Genomic DNA, 15,333 nt, shown 5'->3' with positions numbered 1-15,333 from the left:
TATTTTTCAATGAAAAAATAGTGGAATTTCGTCAGCGTCAAACTTTAGTTCGTCAACAAGAGAGGTTAAACCTTATTTCATTTGCTTGGATAAGCCGCGTTCTTCTTGGTTGTAGACTTGTAGTGACAATGAATTAATTTGTAATTTTCTCAAAATGGTAAAAAATAAAATAAGTTTTATCTCTTTTTGGGAAAACATAGAGGTTATTTGGTACGGGCCTTGGGCCTTCGGAGGGTGTTTTTATTCAACCGGATTAGAACGAAAGGGCTGAGCCTCATTTCTTGATTGGGCAGGTGATAAGCTCTAAACTATCGGGTTGGGCTCCTGTAAGTCCAGCGGGCCTTTAGTCGATTTCTCTCTGCCCTCTTTTACTCTTTCTGGTGTCTCTCTATTATTATTATTATTGAAAACCTTCGGGAATGTCTTCTTTTAGCAAAACACGACGACCGCAGCGTCAGACTGATTACGACACTTTCCCACCAAGCTGCCCTATTGTCATTGACAATGGTGCTTCTACTTTTCGAATCGGGTAATCCAAAAAAACACAAAACGACTTGATTTATTTGACCCTGACTTGTCTCATACGCCTTTTTATTTGGACAGATGGGCCGGGGAACCCAATCCTCGTATAACTTTCCGGAATGTCGTCCAGCGTCCTCGTCACAAAGCAACTGGTATTTTATTTTTTCTTCAATTCTGGAGTCCTACTGAAAATACACGTATACGTCCAGCTTTGGAATAGTCTCACATCTTGGGCCAGATTGTTAGTCTAGTGCACACAACTGACATGCCAAGATCAGTTCTGTTTTGTTAAAGCCTGAACGCGTGGTGGTTGTTTTCCATGTGGGGTGTTCCACTGGTTATCTAATATTGTGGCCCGTGGGGCTTATTACCAATGGAACTGGTGGTTATTTGAGTTTAAAGCGGAATTAGCATTAGCATTTTCCGTCATGCTATTTTCTACCCTGTACTTGATTTGGAGAGGGAATGTAGGCATGTTTAGGAACTATTGTCACATGCTGATAGGTTTACACGGGCATATTGGAACTTTGCATGTTGAGGGACTATTGTCAGCTGCCAATGTAGGAGCATGTTTTCACCGAAACTAAGTCCATCTAACGGAATAATGTTTAGCATTGTGTGTGGATCATGTGCGGCTATAGGACTTTTCAATTGGTCTGTTCACGGATACCATGATTATGATTACTCCTTTGACCATTCTATTGGATGTTAGGTTTAGTATTGCTTATTGGTTTATTCTATGTTATGTGGACATGCCATATTTTGAAAATAATTCTTGTCGGATACGTATCCACATGTCCGTGTCGTATGTTTGTGATATAATATGTGCTCAGGTACCATTGAGCTCCTTCCACATATTGTATGTATTCACCTTGCTACAGACTAGAGGTGAAAACATGCCTTTGTTACCTTTAGTTTGCCTTGCTCCTTACATTCCCTCAAAGAATGCAGTGATGTGGAGTATAACCAAAACTAAAGTAATTTCCCTATATAACAAGCCCTAGAACTATTGGAAGGATCCATTGGTAACTTCACTGTAGCACATCTTAGAATGTTTTCTATATGATTTTTATTTGATAGCATTGGGTTTGAGTTTTATAAATTGCACCAAAGATTAAGTAGATTTGGCTATCTCATTTTGAGTAATGAGAGGTGAGCTATATAATGATAACCATTTACCATGAGTGTGTGAACTTAAATGTTAATAAATCAACAGATATTTATCAAAATAAAAAATAAGTAAATTAACATAAAGGATACACTGTATCAGTTTTATTTCATTTTACTGATATTTTGTGATTCAGGTGTTCTGAATAGGTTATATTTTCCTTTGAATTGGAGAACTGACCTTGAGTGAAATTTTTTAGTACTTTAGTATGTTTAATATTTATTTACATTTATTTTGATGCAGGTGAAACTGTCACCATGGTTGGAGACCAGGATCCTGCCTTAATGAAATATTTTGACTGTACACGTTCTTCATACCGCTCGCCATTTGATAACAATGTTGTTTATCAATTTGAGATAATGGAATATGTAAGCTTCTATAGTCGTTAATCTAGATTAATTACATTAAGAAAATTTTATAATTTACTTCTCTCCTCACCTAAAATCTTTCTTGACACAAAAATTTGCACCTATCACGTATTTTCAAGTGGTTCTCATTTTTAAGATGCTTAATCGAGAGCTCTTAGCGGCACAAAAGATCTTGCATAAATGTGTACACGTTGAGTGTGCTGTTTAAGGCATTGGATTAAAATAGCTTCTTCTGGATGTAATATTAGTTTGGTCCACTATACTTAATTTCTATGTTACATGGACACGCCATATTTCAAAAATAATCCGTGTCAGATACGTGTCCGTATTGGACACACACGTACACATATTGTATGTGATATACCTCAAATTTTGATATTTCATTGTATCAGACACTTCGTATCCGTGTTGGATACCGACATGTATCATCGTCCATGTAACTTAGCTTGATTTCAATTTCTTTTTGTATTTAATGTGTTGATTTCACGTCACTGTGTCTTCAGTAAATTATTTTATGTAATGTCTCTAGTTTTGTTTGTGTTTGTTTTTGGGCAATTTAAACAGCATTGGTTGTTGCTTTAGAAAGTCATCGATTTTCAATCGACTGGTCCTCTTATATGGTGATCTTTTGTAGATCCTGGACTACGCATTTGAGCGAATGGGTGCAGATGGATCACGGGTAAATTAACAAATCTTTCTGGTGTTGGTTATTTATTAGATGTACAAAATTAGTTCTCTTGGGACAACAATCAATTCCGATTTGTAGTTAGCTATTGACTTCTTGGTAAGTTGGTATGACCCATGCTGATGAGAATGCTAACTTATATTCTTGCCTACCTGCAAATTTTCCAAAAGCTGTGGTCGTTCAAGGTACTGGGATGTTAGACTGCTTCCATGGTCTTGTTTGAGACTGAATTTGTATTCTTTGGCTCAAATGTGTTGTTAAACTCTCAAGAACCATGTCTAGCCAACAGAGTTTTGTAGACCTCCGAGCATAGAACAAAATGCCGTATTTGACTAAAATGTTCAATGTCTCCAAAAATGATATTTTGAAAATATTAATATAGACCGCCGGTAAGCAGAGGTTTGGCAAGTTTGATTTTCTGATGTATAAATCTTTTGATACATATCGGGATCTTTTGATGTTAAGACGAGGTGTTAAATAAGGGGGAAAAGACATTGTTTTAAATAAAAAGAGAGGGACAATTCTATCAAATGCTTCATGCCTTTATTGTAAAGTCGTAGACAATTTTATCTTCATTTAGTTCATTTGAATCCTTTTTTCATAACATTCAACCTTTATGATATGGATTTCTTGTGAAAGCTGGTAATGAACCACTAGGGTCTGGAGATGGACTTATCCAAAAACGTACCTCTAATGTGGAAGGTATTGGAATCATTCCCTACATTCGACCATGTGATATTTCACAACATCCTTGAAAACCGGTAGATTTTACAAAATATGCCATTGGGAAACATGTGGGAAAGAGTGAACAAACATAAGCAATTTTTTGGGTTCTTTATATTGTCAGATTTGGCTCAGTAAACTTGTACTTCAACTTTGTAGATAAACGTATTTCTCATTGTAGTAAATACACTAAGCATTAGTCTTATTGCAATCTAAATTTCGAGGGCAGAACAGGTTAATCATCCAGTCCTTATCACAGAGTGTGCGTGCAATCCTGTTCAGTCTCGCAGTAAAATGGCGGAACTTCTTTTTGAGAATTATGGAGTGCCATCAGTAGGTATGAACGTTAGTTTTGAATTAATTAAGAAGGTTCCCATTGTGTTTTGATACTTGTACATTGAGGACTTTCTAATCTAGTATGACTGTTACCATAGTTATCAAATCGTATATCGTATCATATATTGTTTTTCATTTTTAGCGTATTGAGTATCGAATCGTATCGTGTAATCGTGTATCGTATGATATGCTTGACATAAAAAATTTATAGTTTTATATGTGTCTCTGCATGTGCATGTAAGTTCATATACATTTATACGCTTTATCATGTACAACATTACTAATGTATGGTAAAAAATGTCATCATTTTCAATAACTGCACCTAAATTATTATTATACATAAAGGGCTAAGCTAGCTCTTAGTTGAGTAAGTAAAGATTGCATTGCATTTGGGCTTTTGTTTATTGAAACTAAAACCTTAGTTGGCTTTCCAAAGCTTAGAAAAGAGAATTAAAAACTAAATTGCTCTTACAAACTCATTTTTGGATAGAAATTTCCATGATTTCATGTGTTAAAGTGTATCGCCCGATCTGGAGTTGTATCGTGTATCTTATCGTACGATATGCTACCCATATCGTGTGATATGCTACCCATATTGTGTGATACTTAATACGAGACGTATCATGTATCGTTCGATATTGACAACTATGATTGTTACTACTTGCTCCATGAATCTCATGCCAATATGATTTCAGTGTGGGAGGGGCAGACCTAATAACATAGATGCTCTGCTCCTTTAATTTGTCTAATTTTCTTCCTCTTTGAGGTTTTTTAAAAAGTATCTTTTGCAAAGTTAGACCCTAATTTCTGTTGCTTTCTAATTATGACACATGTAAATCTGAAACCAGCTTTTGGGGTCGATGCTGCATTCTGCTACAAATACAATCAACGACTTGGAATTTGTGATAAAGATGGCCTTGCTTTATGCTCTGGATTTTCGACAAGCCATGCTATCCCAGTAAGCTTGCCATCCTCCTTTTTTTTTCAATAAACTATACTTTTTTTTCATGAAGGGGCCATTTGGTATTGCTTAAAAACAGCTTTATGGTGTTTTAAAAGTGGATATTTTCTCACAATGTTATTTGTCAATTTAAAAAAGAAATCTCTACACTATATGATAGCCGAATCTTTAGGAGAAAAATTTATCAACCAAACTGTGTATTTGTAATCTCTCTATTTTATGATTTTAGAACCACCTCCCTTAATTATTCTAATCAGCTCCCTCCTTTTTAAACAATTTACCAAAAACTCTCTCACTTTATTGAAATTAGAATTAGCTTCATATTATTTAAAATAATTTAGAAAACCTCATTCACCTCACTCAAATTATATTCAACCCCTCCTAATGTTTTTATATTATTTTTTAGATTATAACTAAAATTCAAAAAATCATACTATCAGAGAGATGTTAGAGCGACAGGTTTAAAGATTTGAAAAAACACCGATGCGTAGCATGGTTTTCATACTCGTTGGTAGTTAAAAAGTAGATAACTAAAAGCACCATTTTGATACTTTTTTCTGTCCACTCTCTAAAATTTTAGGAAAAACACTTTAAACTAATGCATTCAAACGAACAAAAGTAATTTTTTAAAGCAAATTTTCTAATATGTTTTTTTAAATCTGCTTTAGTTTGAAATTAAGCAAGGGCAAATGGGGCCAAGCTGATACAAGAAATACAACAAGCAAACATGCCAGAGCAGATTACAGAGAACAAATAACATAACAAGTACATTAAAACTAAACCCATTCTCCCAACAGCATCACCTCCAAACCGCCACCAACAAGCAAGGAATGTGTTACCTGCATCCACCTTACTACCGCCACTCTCACCCCTTCAATGTGCAAATCTCCAACCTTTATTTTCTGAAAAAAAGACCTGAAGGTCAAAAACCAAGACCCAATGTCCTAATCGCCAGATTAAGTGATTAACGCTTCCAAATAGGAAATGCCCTACCAAGTGCACTATAGCGGAGCAGTGGTGGCCTGACATTAATCCTTGCCAAGGTATTGATGCACCACAACAGGAGAGGAGGAAACGAAACCTTAGATCTGAACAATAAAGGATGAAGGGGATAACTCAGTAACACGACCAAGACACAACATGCTTCCATAGCGGAATTTGAGGAATCAAACTGTTAGGAATAAGACTTTGAACCGCTGCAAGCAATACTAGATCTGAAACACCAAAATCTATTGCAACCATATAAGAGATCCAAAAGGAGAAGCGTTGTGTGAGCAAATCCCTTCACTAAATCTCTCATTAAACTATAAGAACCATAGATCTTGGACGGAGAACTAAAGAACATCAAAGAAAGGGAGAAAAAGAGGGTTTTTTCCTCTTCTAAGTGGATCTAGAGGAATGAACTGGATTGGGTTGGGGAGAAGAAGAAAGGTGAGATTTAGGCTATGGTTTGGAGGGGAAAAATGAGGTTTTACGCCTTGTTTATCCTTGCGTGGAACGAGACAGAGAGAACAGAACAAAACCAATGGAAGAGTGTCTCTCTTACCATCTTGATATGTTCTAATATATGGTTACAACAGATAATGGCTTATATCTTGCAGGGCATGGCGGGTCACTAATTGCATGGTTGCACTTGGATCCAGGGTGTAGAAAAAAAAATGCTTCTAATGTTGTTATTAAGATAGATTTTTAGGCATGTCGGCATTTGAGTGGAACCCACAGTTGAAGTGGCAAAATTAGGCTAAGGGTGTGTTTGGAATACCGGATTTGACGGGGGAATTCAGATTACATTTCTGACAATTAAGAATCACCCCGTTTGGCAATCTTTTGTGAGCTATAATGGAAACCCCAATACCCCAAAATCAAGGAATCTTAAGTTTCTATTGGGGGCAGAAACTTGAGATTTCCATATTTTGAGGAGTTTTAACTACTTGAAATTGTAAGTCTTGGAATTATATTTTCAATTCCAATTCCAAATGAAACTTCCAAACAGACCCTAACTGTTAGTTTTATAGAGCTTTCTAACGATAGATTCTTAGGGATGTAGGTTCTTGAGTGGGGCCGCAGTTGTAGTTAAAAATTGGGTAACTGTTAGCTTTATGGAGATTTCTATGCTTAAAGGCATTTGTATTAACACACTTTATTTTCTTCAGAATGTTGTTACTTGTTATGTTTAACATTTTCACTAATTTCGCTTCGCTAATCTTCTTGTCCTGCACATATGTTAATCCAACATTCTAATTTCAGTTTGTCAATGGCGAGCCTGTTTTTGAAGCATGCTGTAGAACTAACATTGGTGGGTACCATGTCACCGACTACTTAAAACAACTTCTCTCGCTTAAATACCCCAATCATATGTAAGCATATCCCATTTCTGTTCTTGTAGTATTGTGACGGTGATCAAATATCTGTTTTTCCGCATTTGGTTGTTTGTATTCATTTTTAATTTGTGCAACATAGGCCGAACCTTTCATGGGAAAAGGTTGAAGAACTAAAGATGGAGCACTGTTACATTGCACAGGATTATTGTTCAGAAGTTCAACTGTTTCAGGTAACAGGCTTGATGCTTTGTACAACTGATCTTTTAACTGACTGAAGGACAAGTAATACAATAGTTATTACAGAGAGGGGGAAACGAAGCTGAACAAAAGACCAGGTGCTGGCAGCTCCCATGGATCCCACCTCCCATGGAAGAGCGACCTTCTGGAGAAGAAATTGCAAGGAAGGCAGCTATAAAGGAAAAACAGGGTCAACGGCTGCGTGATATGGCAGCGTTAAAGAAGACTAATAGAATATCAGAGCTGGAAACCGAATTGGAAGGATTAGAATTTCTTCTAAAGGAACTTGAAAATGTGAAAGAGAGTGAGGTACAAGCTTTCCTGTCTCGGACTGGCTATGTCTCCAAGCAGGAAATTGAGTCTGCTATTGTTCGGGTAACACAATCTCTACGCAGATCAAAGGGTGAGCCAGCCGAGGTTGAGGAGAAGACAGAGTCTTCAGCGACTGAGAAGTATCCACTTATCAATATCTCCGATAATATGCTGTTGCCAGAACAGGTGAACTACTTGAACAGATCTTTACTTGACTCTTAAATTATATTCAATCCCGCCATGGCAGCACACACACACACACAAAATAGAATTTAAGAAAACAGGTCATACTCCTTGGTTCCTTGCTTGTACAGCTGTCAGTTAAATTATGCCTATGGTTTTACCAAACAAGTTTACAAATACGAAGAAGACTGAGGATAGTCTTGTTTATCCCTTTTCCCACGACCTTCTCTTTCTATAGTGTAATAACCTTTCAAACTACGCGGGAAAAAGCACTGTCCTATACTTCTATGTAAATTAAACCAGGGTGAAAAGATCTTGATGTGTTGGTAAAAATTGGCTGTGGAATTTCGGGAGCCCAATACCAGTATTTGTGATATACATCCACATAATGATCTTTTAATTTACTGTTTTTTTTTTTTTTTTTTTTTTTTTTTTTTTTTCATTTTTTGCATTATAAGGGATATGTTGCTTGACATTTTCCAACGTTGGAGAGATGTATCATAATTTTGGGGGTCCTGCGTACTGGAAATATCTTTATTTCGTCCCTTTTTTAAAACCAACAAACCTTGAGACCTGAAGGCTAATATGCACAGATATTAATATGGGTACCGACATGGGTAAGGGGTACGATACATAAACTTTTCGAAATCTAGGACATGGGTTTGGGAGTATAATTACTGAAAACTTGCATTTCAATAGGAATTTAAATGCAAGATGGTGCTGCGATTACTGATTAGCAACAACGTAGGTACGAGTTCCTCTTCATCTTTCTTAATTACTTCTGTTCCATCTCTGATTGTGTGTTTCTCTCCCCCTCCCCAACACACCCATATTATTCATGGCTGTGTGAGGATACGTGTTTCAGCAGTATCCGAAGCTTATCCTGTACCAGTTACCATTTACATACCCTGTTGACTCGGGTACAATGGGTAAACTGCAGTATCCGTGGATCATGAATGATTTTCCTTTATTAAATATTTCATTTTTCATTTTTCGAATCATTTCGTACAAAAGGGTATAACATTTGTTCTTACGTACTACATTATTAAGTTTGTGAGTGAACATTTAATGTATTGGTATTTTGTTTGTCTGAAAGTTATATACATACTGAAAATTCATAGCTGATCCTCATTTTGCGTTTCTTAATGCTGATGTGGTGATGATATAGAAACTCTTAAGTCTCAACCTATTTATCTAGGGTTGAGTGATAGTATCACGTTTCTCCATTGAATTTTATCTAGATTAAAGTTTCTCGTTATCTCTAAGTATCATCATATTTGGCGTTACTGCTTCCATTTTTGTGTTCTTGTTGCCCCCCCTGTTGTTTTTTAAGTGTTTATGTGCATTCTTATCTGGGCGTTATTGGTCTATGGTGTAATTGAAGAAAACATGTATCATTATCTTCTTTGTTTACCAAATCTTGGAGCTCCTCTTGCATGTTGCATCCAGGTTACTTGAATGCAACTGGTTTGAATGTGGATGTGTTGCTAGAATGCTACTAGATGCAATTTGGTTGAAGGTATGAAATTTTAAAGGACGCGGCTAATTGGTGCGGCCTGTTTTAATATTGGTCGAAACACGTAAAGTGAAGATTACCATGGGATATCCCTAATCTCTGAGGCATGTGTCACAACCTGCTTCAAAGTTGCAGAATCATGTGTATTATGAATGGATGCCCTTAAATTTGTTCAAACGACCCCTCAAGGCCCTGCACATGTGGCATGGCAGGATAGTGCTAGCAACTTATTAGGACTAGGAATTGGTTCAACCCAGACTGAGCCCTTTTTTAAGAATTTGAACTGAAGTAAGGGTCTTGAGCCCATAAAAGAAGAGCTATGATATGAAGATCAAGAAAAACCACAAAAATTTTCCTCCACGAAGGACCCATGAAACCTTGATTTTCGCTAATTGGTGAAAGGGATCCAAATTTGTTTTCCAATCAGATGTTTATTCCTTGGAAAGGAACAAAGAGGTCCTCACAAGTGACTATTTTGTTAGGATAGGTAGCTCTTTCAAACATTATACATTGCTGACATATGAACTGTTTTACTTAGATTCAATTTTAAGAAAAACTCCTTTGCAAGGCTCTCTTCTCTGATATTCTCGAATTGTGGGGAAGGTCGACAAAGGCTTATATTCTTCTTGATCTTTTGAAGCTTGCTTTGCTTTGAGAGAATCAATTGTGGCAGGCAACGAATTGGATGGAAAGGAAGACGTTTGAGTTGTATGGTAGAGCACAGAAGGGAGAAGCACAGTCTGTATATAAGAGACATAGGAAATTCTGGTGTTGTGTGTTTCTTTCAAAAGAAGTGTTTTTCTAGTTGTTTAAGAAGGTTTTCAGCTGGTGAAAGGGGAAGGTATTACTGACAAGCAGATGATTTTGGTGGAGTTGAATCAACATGGAAGGTTTATAAAACCCCCGATCATTCCCACATCTTGGGATTGCAGTGAATCTCTGCTTGCCCGGAGACCATAATGGAGATCAATGGATGAAGGTGGTTGTGGAATAGCATGTTTTATTCCATGAAAATGGAATGAGAAATAAAATTACATTATTGATAATGAAGTAGTAAGTTGGAGAGAAAAGAGAAAAAGAGGATATGGTCTTTGTTTCTTTCGGCCTTGCATTACTTCAATATATATAAGAAAATAACTGTGTTAACTTAATATAAAATTCTTAAAAAAATTGGGGTTGGAGGCGCTGCCCCCGAAACCCCTATGGACCATTCACACACAACAAAGAGAAGCGATGTAGGAGGCTTGCTCCCTATAACCCCCCGGGAGATGTCCCATAGAACTCTAACAAGAGACAATGATGTAGACGAAAAGAGGTGATGGATGGAAGAAGCTCAAAAAGTGCTTTTTTACGTGAAAGGAGCTAGGGTTAGAGGAGTCTACTTTCTTGTCCAAAATCTATGGTGGTGGAGGCACAAAACCACACTAAGAATCTTCAAAGATGCTCTTACAGGTGGAAGTGGCGACGATGTAATCTAATCGACAGAAACTTCGATTAAATGATCCAACATCAATTTGATAGGTAGAACCCTTAAATGCAATTAGGGAAAATATGATATAAACCCTAAAAGCTTTAAATTTAACACTTTTCTTTAATAACAAAATAACAAATCAACCAACCCTCTATTCTATTACAAGCCCTTATTTATATATATAACCTAGGGTTTTGATGCAAGATCATGATTACTAAATTAGTATATTGCTTATTTTATTTAATTAGTAACAGATTAATATCATTAGTTTCCTATTTGTATTAGATCTAAGTTAATTAGTAAGGTTTCTATTTTGGAGTTCAAGTAAAATTAGGAACAATGTTTATTATATAAAGGCATCTAGGCCTTCATTGTTAGAGGGTTATTATTGAATATTATTTCTAAGAGAATTGTTCTTCAATTTGAAGGTTTAAACCCAAGTTTTAGGTGTTTGTTTCATTAAACTTAATTAATGTTTGACTATTGTTGAAGCTTCAGGTTTACTTGACAGCAAAACACACCAATAACGTAATGACACGTGAACCAACTAATAAAATAAATAGAAACACTAATAATACTAGACAAATGATTTGGGCTTGAACTTGGACATGTCCACCACATGATTCCTATCAGATAAAGCCAAGAGGGTTACTTTTATTATCTCTTCAAAACAATTTTTCAGTGCAAGCCACATTTCTTGGCTGAGAAAACTTGGGTGTTGAAATAATTTATAACAGTCGATTGTCAATTCTTAAATCCCTGTACTTACATAACTTTTCTCGATGTGTAAAATGGTTATCATTTTTTGATGATAGTCAAAATGGTGAACTTCATGATACTGTGTTATTACACTGCCTAATTCAGAAATGTGGGAAACTGGATTTCTATCTGCTATTTATCGATCTATTATTTCCAGAAGCAACTCTGCGAGTTCCACCATACTGGGAAATTTACACAAACATCATGTATTGAATGTCTTTTTTCAAATGTTCTGAATAAACTTGCTCAATTTCATGAAAACAGAAATTTATTGTTCTTGTCAGTACACTATTTTGATTTGCTGTTCTCACCTCTCCCTTGAATTTGGTTTTCATTGGCAGCTGAAGGAAAAGCGGAGGCAGTTGTTTCTGAAGACCACATCTGAGGGTCGGCAGCGAGCTAAACAGAAACGATTTGAAGAAGAAATAGAACGAGAGAAAAAAAATCAACAAGATGAGGAAAAGCGCTTGTAAGTTCTGACAATTAGCAATAAACCAATTAGGAATGTGATCTGGGTTTGAAGAAAATAAGACTGTCCAAATAGAAAATGCTTGTGGAAAACCTCTACGGACTTGTCTATAGTTTAAATTGAGAGACAAGACGTAATTAGCTTGTATGTATACTGTTTACTAGATAGAGACTGCCTTTTGAGGGTGTTGATAGGCTGATCTTGGCTGGATACAAATGAATGTAGGTTTGATTCCATAGTTGGCCCACTTTGTTGAGACAATAAGGTGATATAAACTGGAGCATAACCTTATAGATACCTGAAATTTGATGTCAGTAATTTAAACCTGGAAAATGCTTTAGTATTCCTCAGAAGCAGTTGAAAATATTTTTTATTTTTTTTATCCATTTAGGTATTCTCTTTTTTCTAAAAAGGATGAGGTGGCTACCCATGCCATATTGCCATCATAGCTAGTAATTCGCGAATTATAAGGTTTGGCGAATAAAACAAATAAGTCGGTGAATTTTTGAATGATGCGGTTTAATTCGCGAATTGGTTGGGCCGGGCTTATAATTGCCGAATAATAATGTCCGAATCTTTGAAATTCAAAAAAACGGGCCGGGCCTTAGTTGGAACCAAAAATAAATGTGTTAGTAATAGTAAGAAGAACCAAAAATTTGTATTATTTTTTCATGAATAAAATTGTAAAAATAAAAATAAAAACGTTATGTACTTATATATCAAAGTTTTAAATGTAAAATATATAGCCGAATTTTAAAGGAATGCATTCGTATTATACCCGTTTAAAACGTATACCGTATTTTTACCGTTAGCGTTTTATTAGACCGAATATTTAAAAGTATTATTGTTGAAAATTTCGAATCTTAGGCGAATAATTGCTTTATCGAACTTTTGCCGTCCACGAATTTACTAGCTATGATTGCCATACATCTGGTGTTGCAGAATTGTGGTCATTCCTGTGTGTGCACTTTGCCCTATTATTTGTGTCCATTTCTTGGTGGATCTGTGGGCATGGACTCATAGAAGTTACTCATTGGCTGGCCATGTTAGGGAAACTCTTACCACTTTGAAGAGCATTTTAGCTTAGTTTTGTACAATGATTTAGTTCCAAATTTTTTAAAGCCACTGTTCTTTTCATTTTAGTCTTAACAATTCCAGAAGTTCTTTAATGGAATGAGAACTAAGGAATGGTTAAAATTCTTTGAAGCACTCGAAACAATTGTTACTTGTTTGATATGCCCGCCTTGTTTTAATGTAGAGAGAATCCAGCACTATATTTAGAACAACTCCGTGCTAAACAGAGAGAGCTCTCTGACAAGGTTGAGCAGCGAAAACGTCTGAAGACAAATGGATCCCGTATGAATGGAAATCAAAATTTATCAAGTAATGTTGGGCGTGGTGAGAGATTAAATGCTGTCCAGAAAGAAAGGATGCGCCTTTTGACAACAGCAGCATTTGATCGAGGTAAGGGTGAGGACACTTTTGGAACCAAGGAAGAGGATTGGCAACTTTACAAACTCATGAGCAAAGATAATGATGACGATGACGAGGGACCAGATGTTGATGAGGCTGAGCTTGTTCGCGTCACTTCTCGACTCCAGGTCAGGTCTTTGTTTTCTAGGGTGAACATTGTCCATGTAGTTCCTTGTTTTTCATTGTTATTATTATGCACTTGTCCTTGGGCTCTGCTCACATGTTCTTGGGTGTTGCTTGGCAGGACCTTGATCCAACATTTGTTCCCAAGTTAGATTTAGGTTCCTTCCAAACTGTTTCTGACATTCCCCGAGTACGTCCTCTCACAAAGGAAGATTTCCAGATCACATTTGGGGTTGAGAGATTCCGATGCCCCGAAATTCTATTTCAGCCGAACATGGTTGGGGTTGATCAGGCAGGGCTTGATGAGATGGCTGGAATCTCGATGCAGAGATTTCCACTAAAGGGCAATGCTATTGAAGAGAGAATCACCAATTCAATTCTTGTGACTGGAGGGAGCTCTAGATTTCCTGGAATAGTTGAACGGTTAGAAGCTGGGATCCGAAAAGTGCGCCCCTTTGAATCACTTATCAGAGTGGTCAGAGCTAGTGATCCTGTTCTTGATGCATGGCGAGGGGCGGCAGCTTTTGCTTCTTCTGGACAATTCTATGTGCAAACCTTTAATAGGGATGATTATTTTAAGAAGGGTGAAGATTGGGTTCGTCAATATCGCTTGAGGTATACTATTTAGAGGACATGTACAGATTGGAAAAAGTTTGTATACGAGGTAGAAATTAACTGGAAATTGACGGAATGAAAATCCTCACAACACATGCGCTCTTGGTTTAGGTTAACAGTAGTATAGGCGGGGCAGGTGAATTCATAATACTTTGAAATGTCATGTTTCTTAACCTCAGGTATTTTCTTGAATACGGAAGTGTCATGTTCACGCTGATTTCTATATTTCTCAATCTCCATGTTAGCTTTATAAATGACCATCCCTACATTCCTACAGATATGATCATATTCCTGCAATTCCAGTGATAGGACGATTTAAGTTCATATTCAAAGGAAATGCAGCTCAAAAATAAAGGATGTAGGTCGTGTTTAATTTGTTTTCTTAATATTAATGGGTGACAATAGAGCTGCTTCTTTGGTGCCAAAGTGATGTTGGATAGTAATGTATTCCACATTAGTTCTGAGCACAAAATTTGCTAGATGAGCAAGCAGCCGAACCATGATATCCTCATCGAGCACCCTCTTCTAGCTCTTTTATATATTGAAACTCAGAAAGTCATCCCTGAAGTGTGTATAGAGCTAAATTAGTTCCGAATTTCTATCACTCAGTAAACTAATATATGCGTTCTACTTTTTGTTTTCAACTGAAAACAATCACTGTATTCCATTCTTGGTGCTCGTAGTCGAACATTTTTTATCATTCACTTTAACTAGACGTCATGAAATCTGCAAAATTTCTGCATAGCTTGACATACTTCTGTAGCCGTGGGTAGAACTGTAGAAGTGGTCAGCTAACATTTCTAGAATCAGGAAATCTTTCTTAACTGAGCTAAGAAGTCCGCAAATGCAACTGATTCAGTCTTCTCAGCTAACATTTCTAGAATCAGGAAATCTTTCTTAACTGAGCTAAAAAGTCTGGTCTTTCATTTTAGTTCTGTAGAAGTTGGAGCACAATGGGAGTTTCTTTTTGTATATTGTGTATTGTGTAACAAATAGGTTTTACAATTCTCCAGAGGAAGAGATGAGTCCTGAGGCATGTGTTACACTATAATTTTCCTTGTAACTATCATTTCATTCTTCCGTAGACGACA

General features: G+C 36.5%; 1 protein-coding gene across 2 annotated transcripts; it reads left to right on the top strand.

The window, feature by feature from the left end:
* The first annotated feature begins 376 nt into the window (after positions 1 to 376).
* Positions 377 to 14,496, top strand: ARP5 (actin-related protein 5). Of its 2 annotated transcripts, XM_086557526.1 has the most exons (12): positions 377 to 529; positions 604 to 674; positions 1,934 to 2,058; positions 2,693 to 2,737; positions 3,701 to 3,803; positions 4,651 to 4,760; positions 7,011 to 7,120; positions 7,224 to 7,314; positions 7,388 to 7,819; positions 11,904 to 12,031; positions 13,290 to 13,632; positions 13,749 to 14,496. In XM_086557526.1, the coding sequence occupies exons 1-12, from the start codon at positions 420 to 422 to the stop codon at positions 14,253 to 14,255; spliced, it is 2,175 nt and encodes a 724-aa protein (XP_086413652.1). In that variant the 5' UTR covers positions 377 to 419; the 3' UTR covers positions 14,256 to 14,496. The 2 variants fall into 2 exon arrangements, with proteins under 2 accessions (XP_086413652.1, XP_086413653.1); XM_086557527.1 differs by lacking the exon at positions 377 to 529 and having other exon boundaries at positions 3,696 to 3,803.
* Positions 14,497 to 15,333: the final 837 nt, after the last annotated feature.

This window comes from Coptis chinensis, chromosome 4 (assembly GCF_015680905.1).
Source record: "Coptis chinensis isolate HL-2020 chromosome 4, ASM1568090v1, whole genome shotgun sequence".
Taxonomy (NCBI): Eukaryota; Viridiplantae; Streptophyta; class Magnoliopsida; order Ranunculales; family Ranunculaceae; genus Coptis; species Coptis chinensis.
The sequence above is the reverse complement of the archived record's forward strand: the minus strand, read 5'-3'. Positions and strand labels throughout refer to the sequence as shown.

What these genes read in the sequence shown, in the direction of transcription:
- ARP5 (XM_086557526.1), top strand. Translation starts at nt 420, where the DNA reads ATGTCTTCTTTTAGCAAAACACGACGACCGCAGCGTCAGACTGATTAC. An exon ending in CTTAAATACCCCAATCATAT is followed by an intron (nt 7,121 to 7,223) that starts GTAAGCATATCC and finishes TGTGCAACATAG; the next exon opens with GCCGAACCTTTCATGGGAAA. An exon ending in GCGTCACTTCTCGACTCCAG is followed by an intron (nt 13,633 to 13,748) that starts GTCAGGTCTTTG and finishes GTTGCTTGGCAG; the next exon opens with GACCTTGATCCAACATTTGT.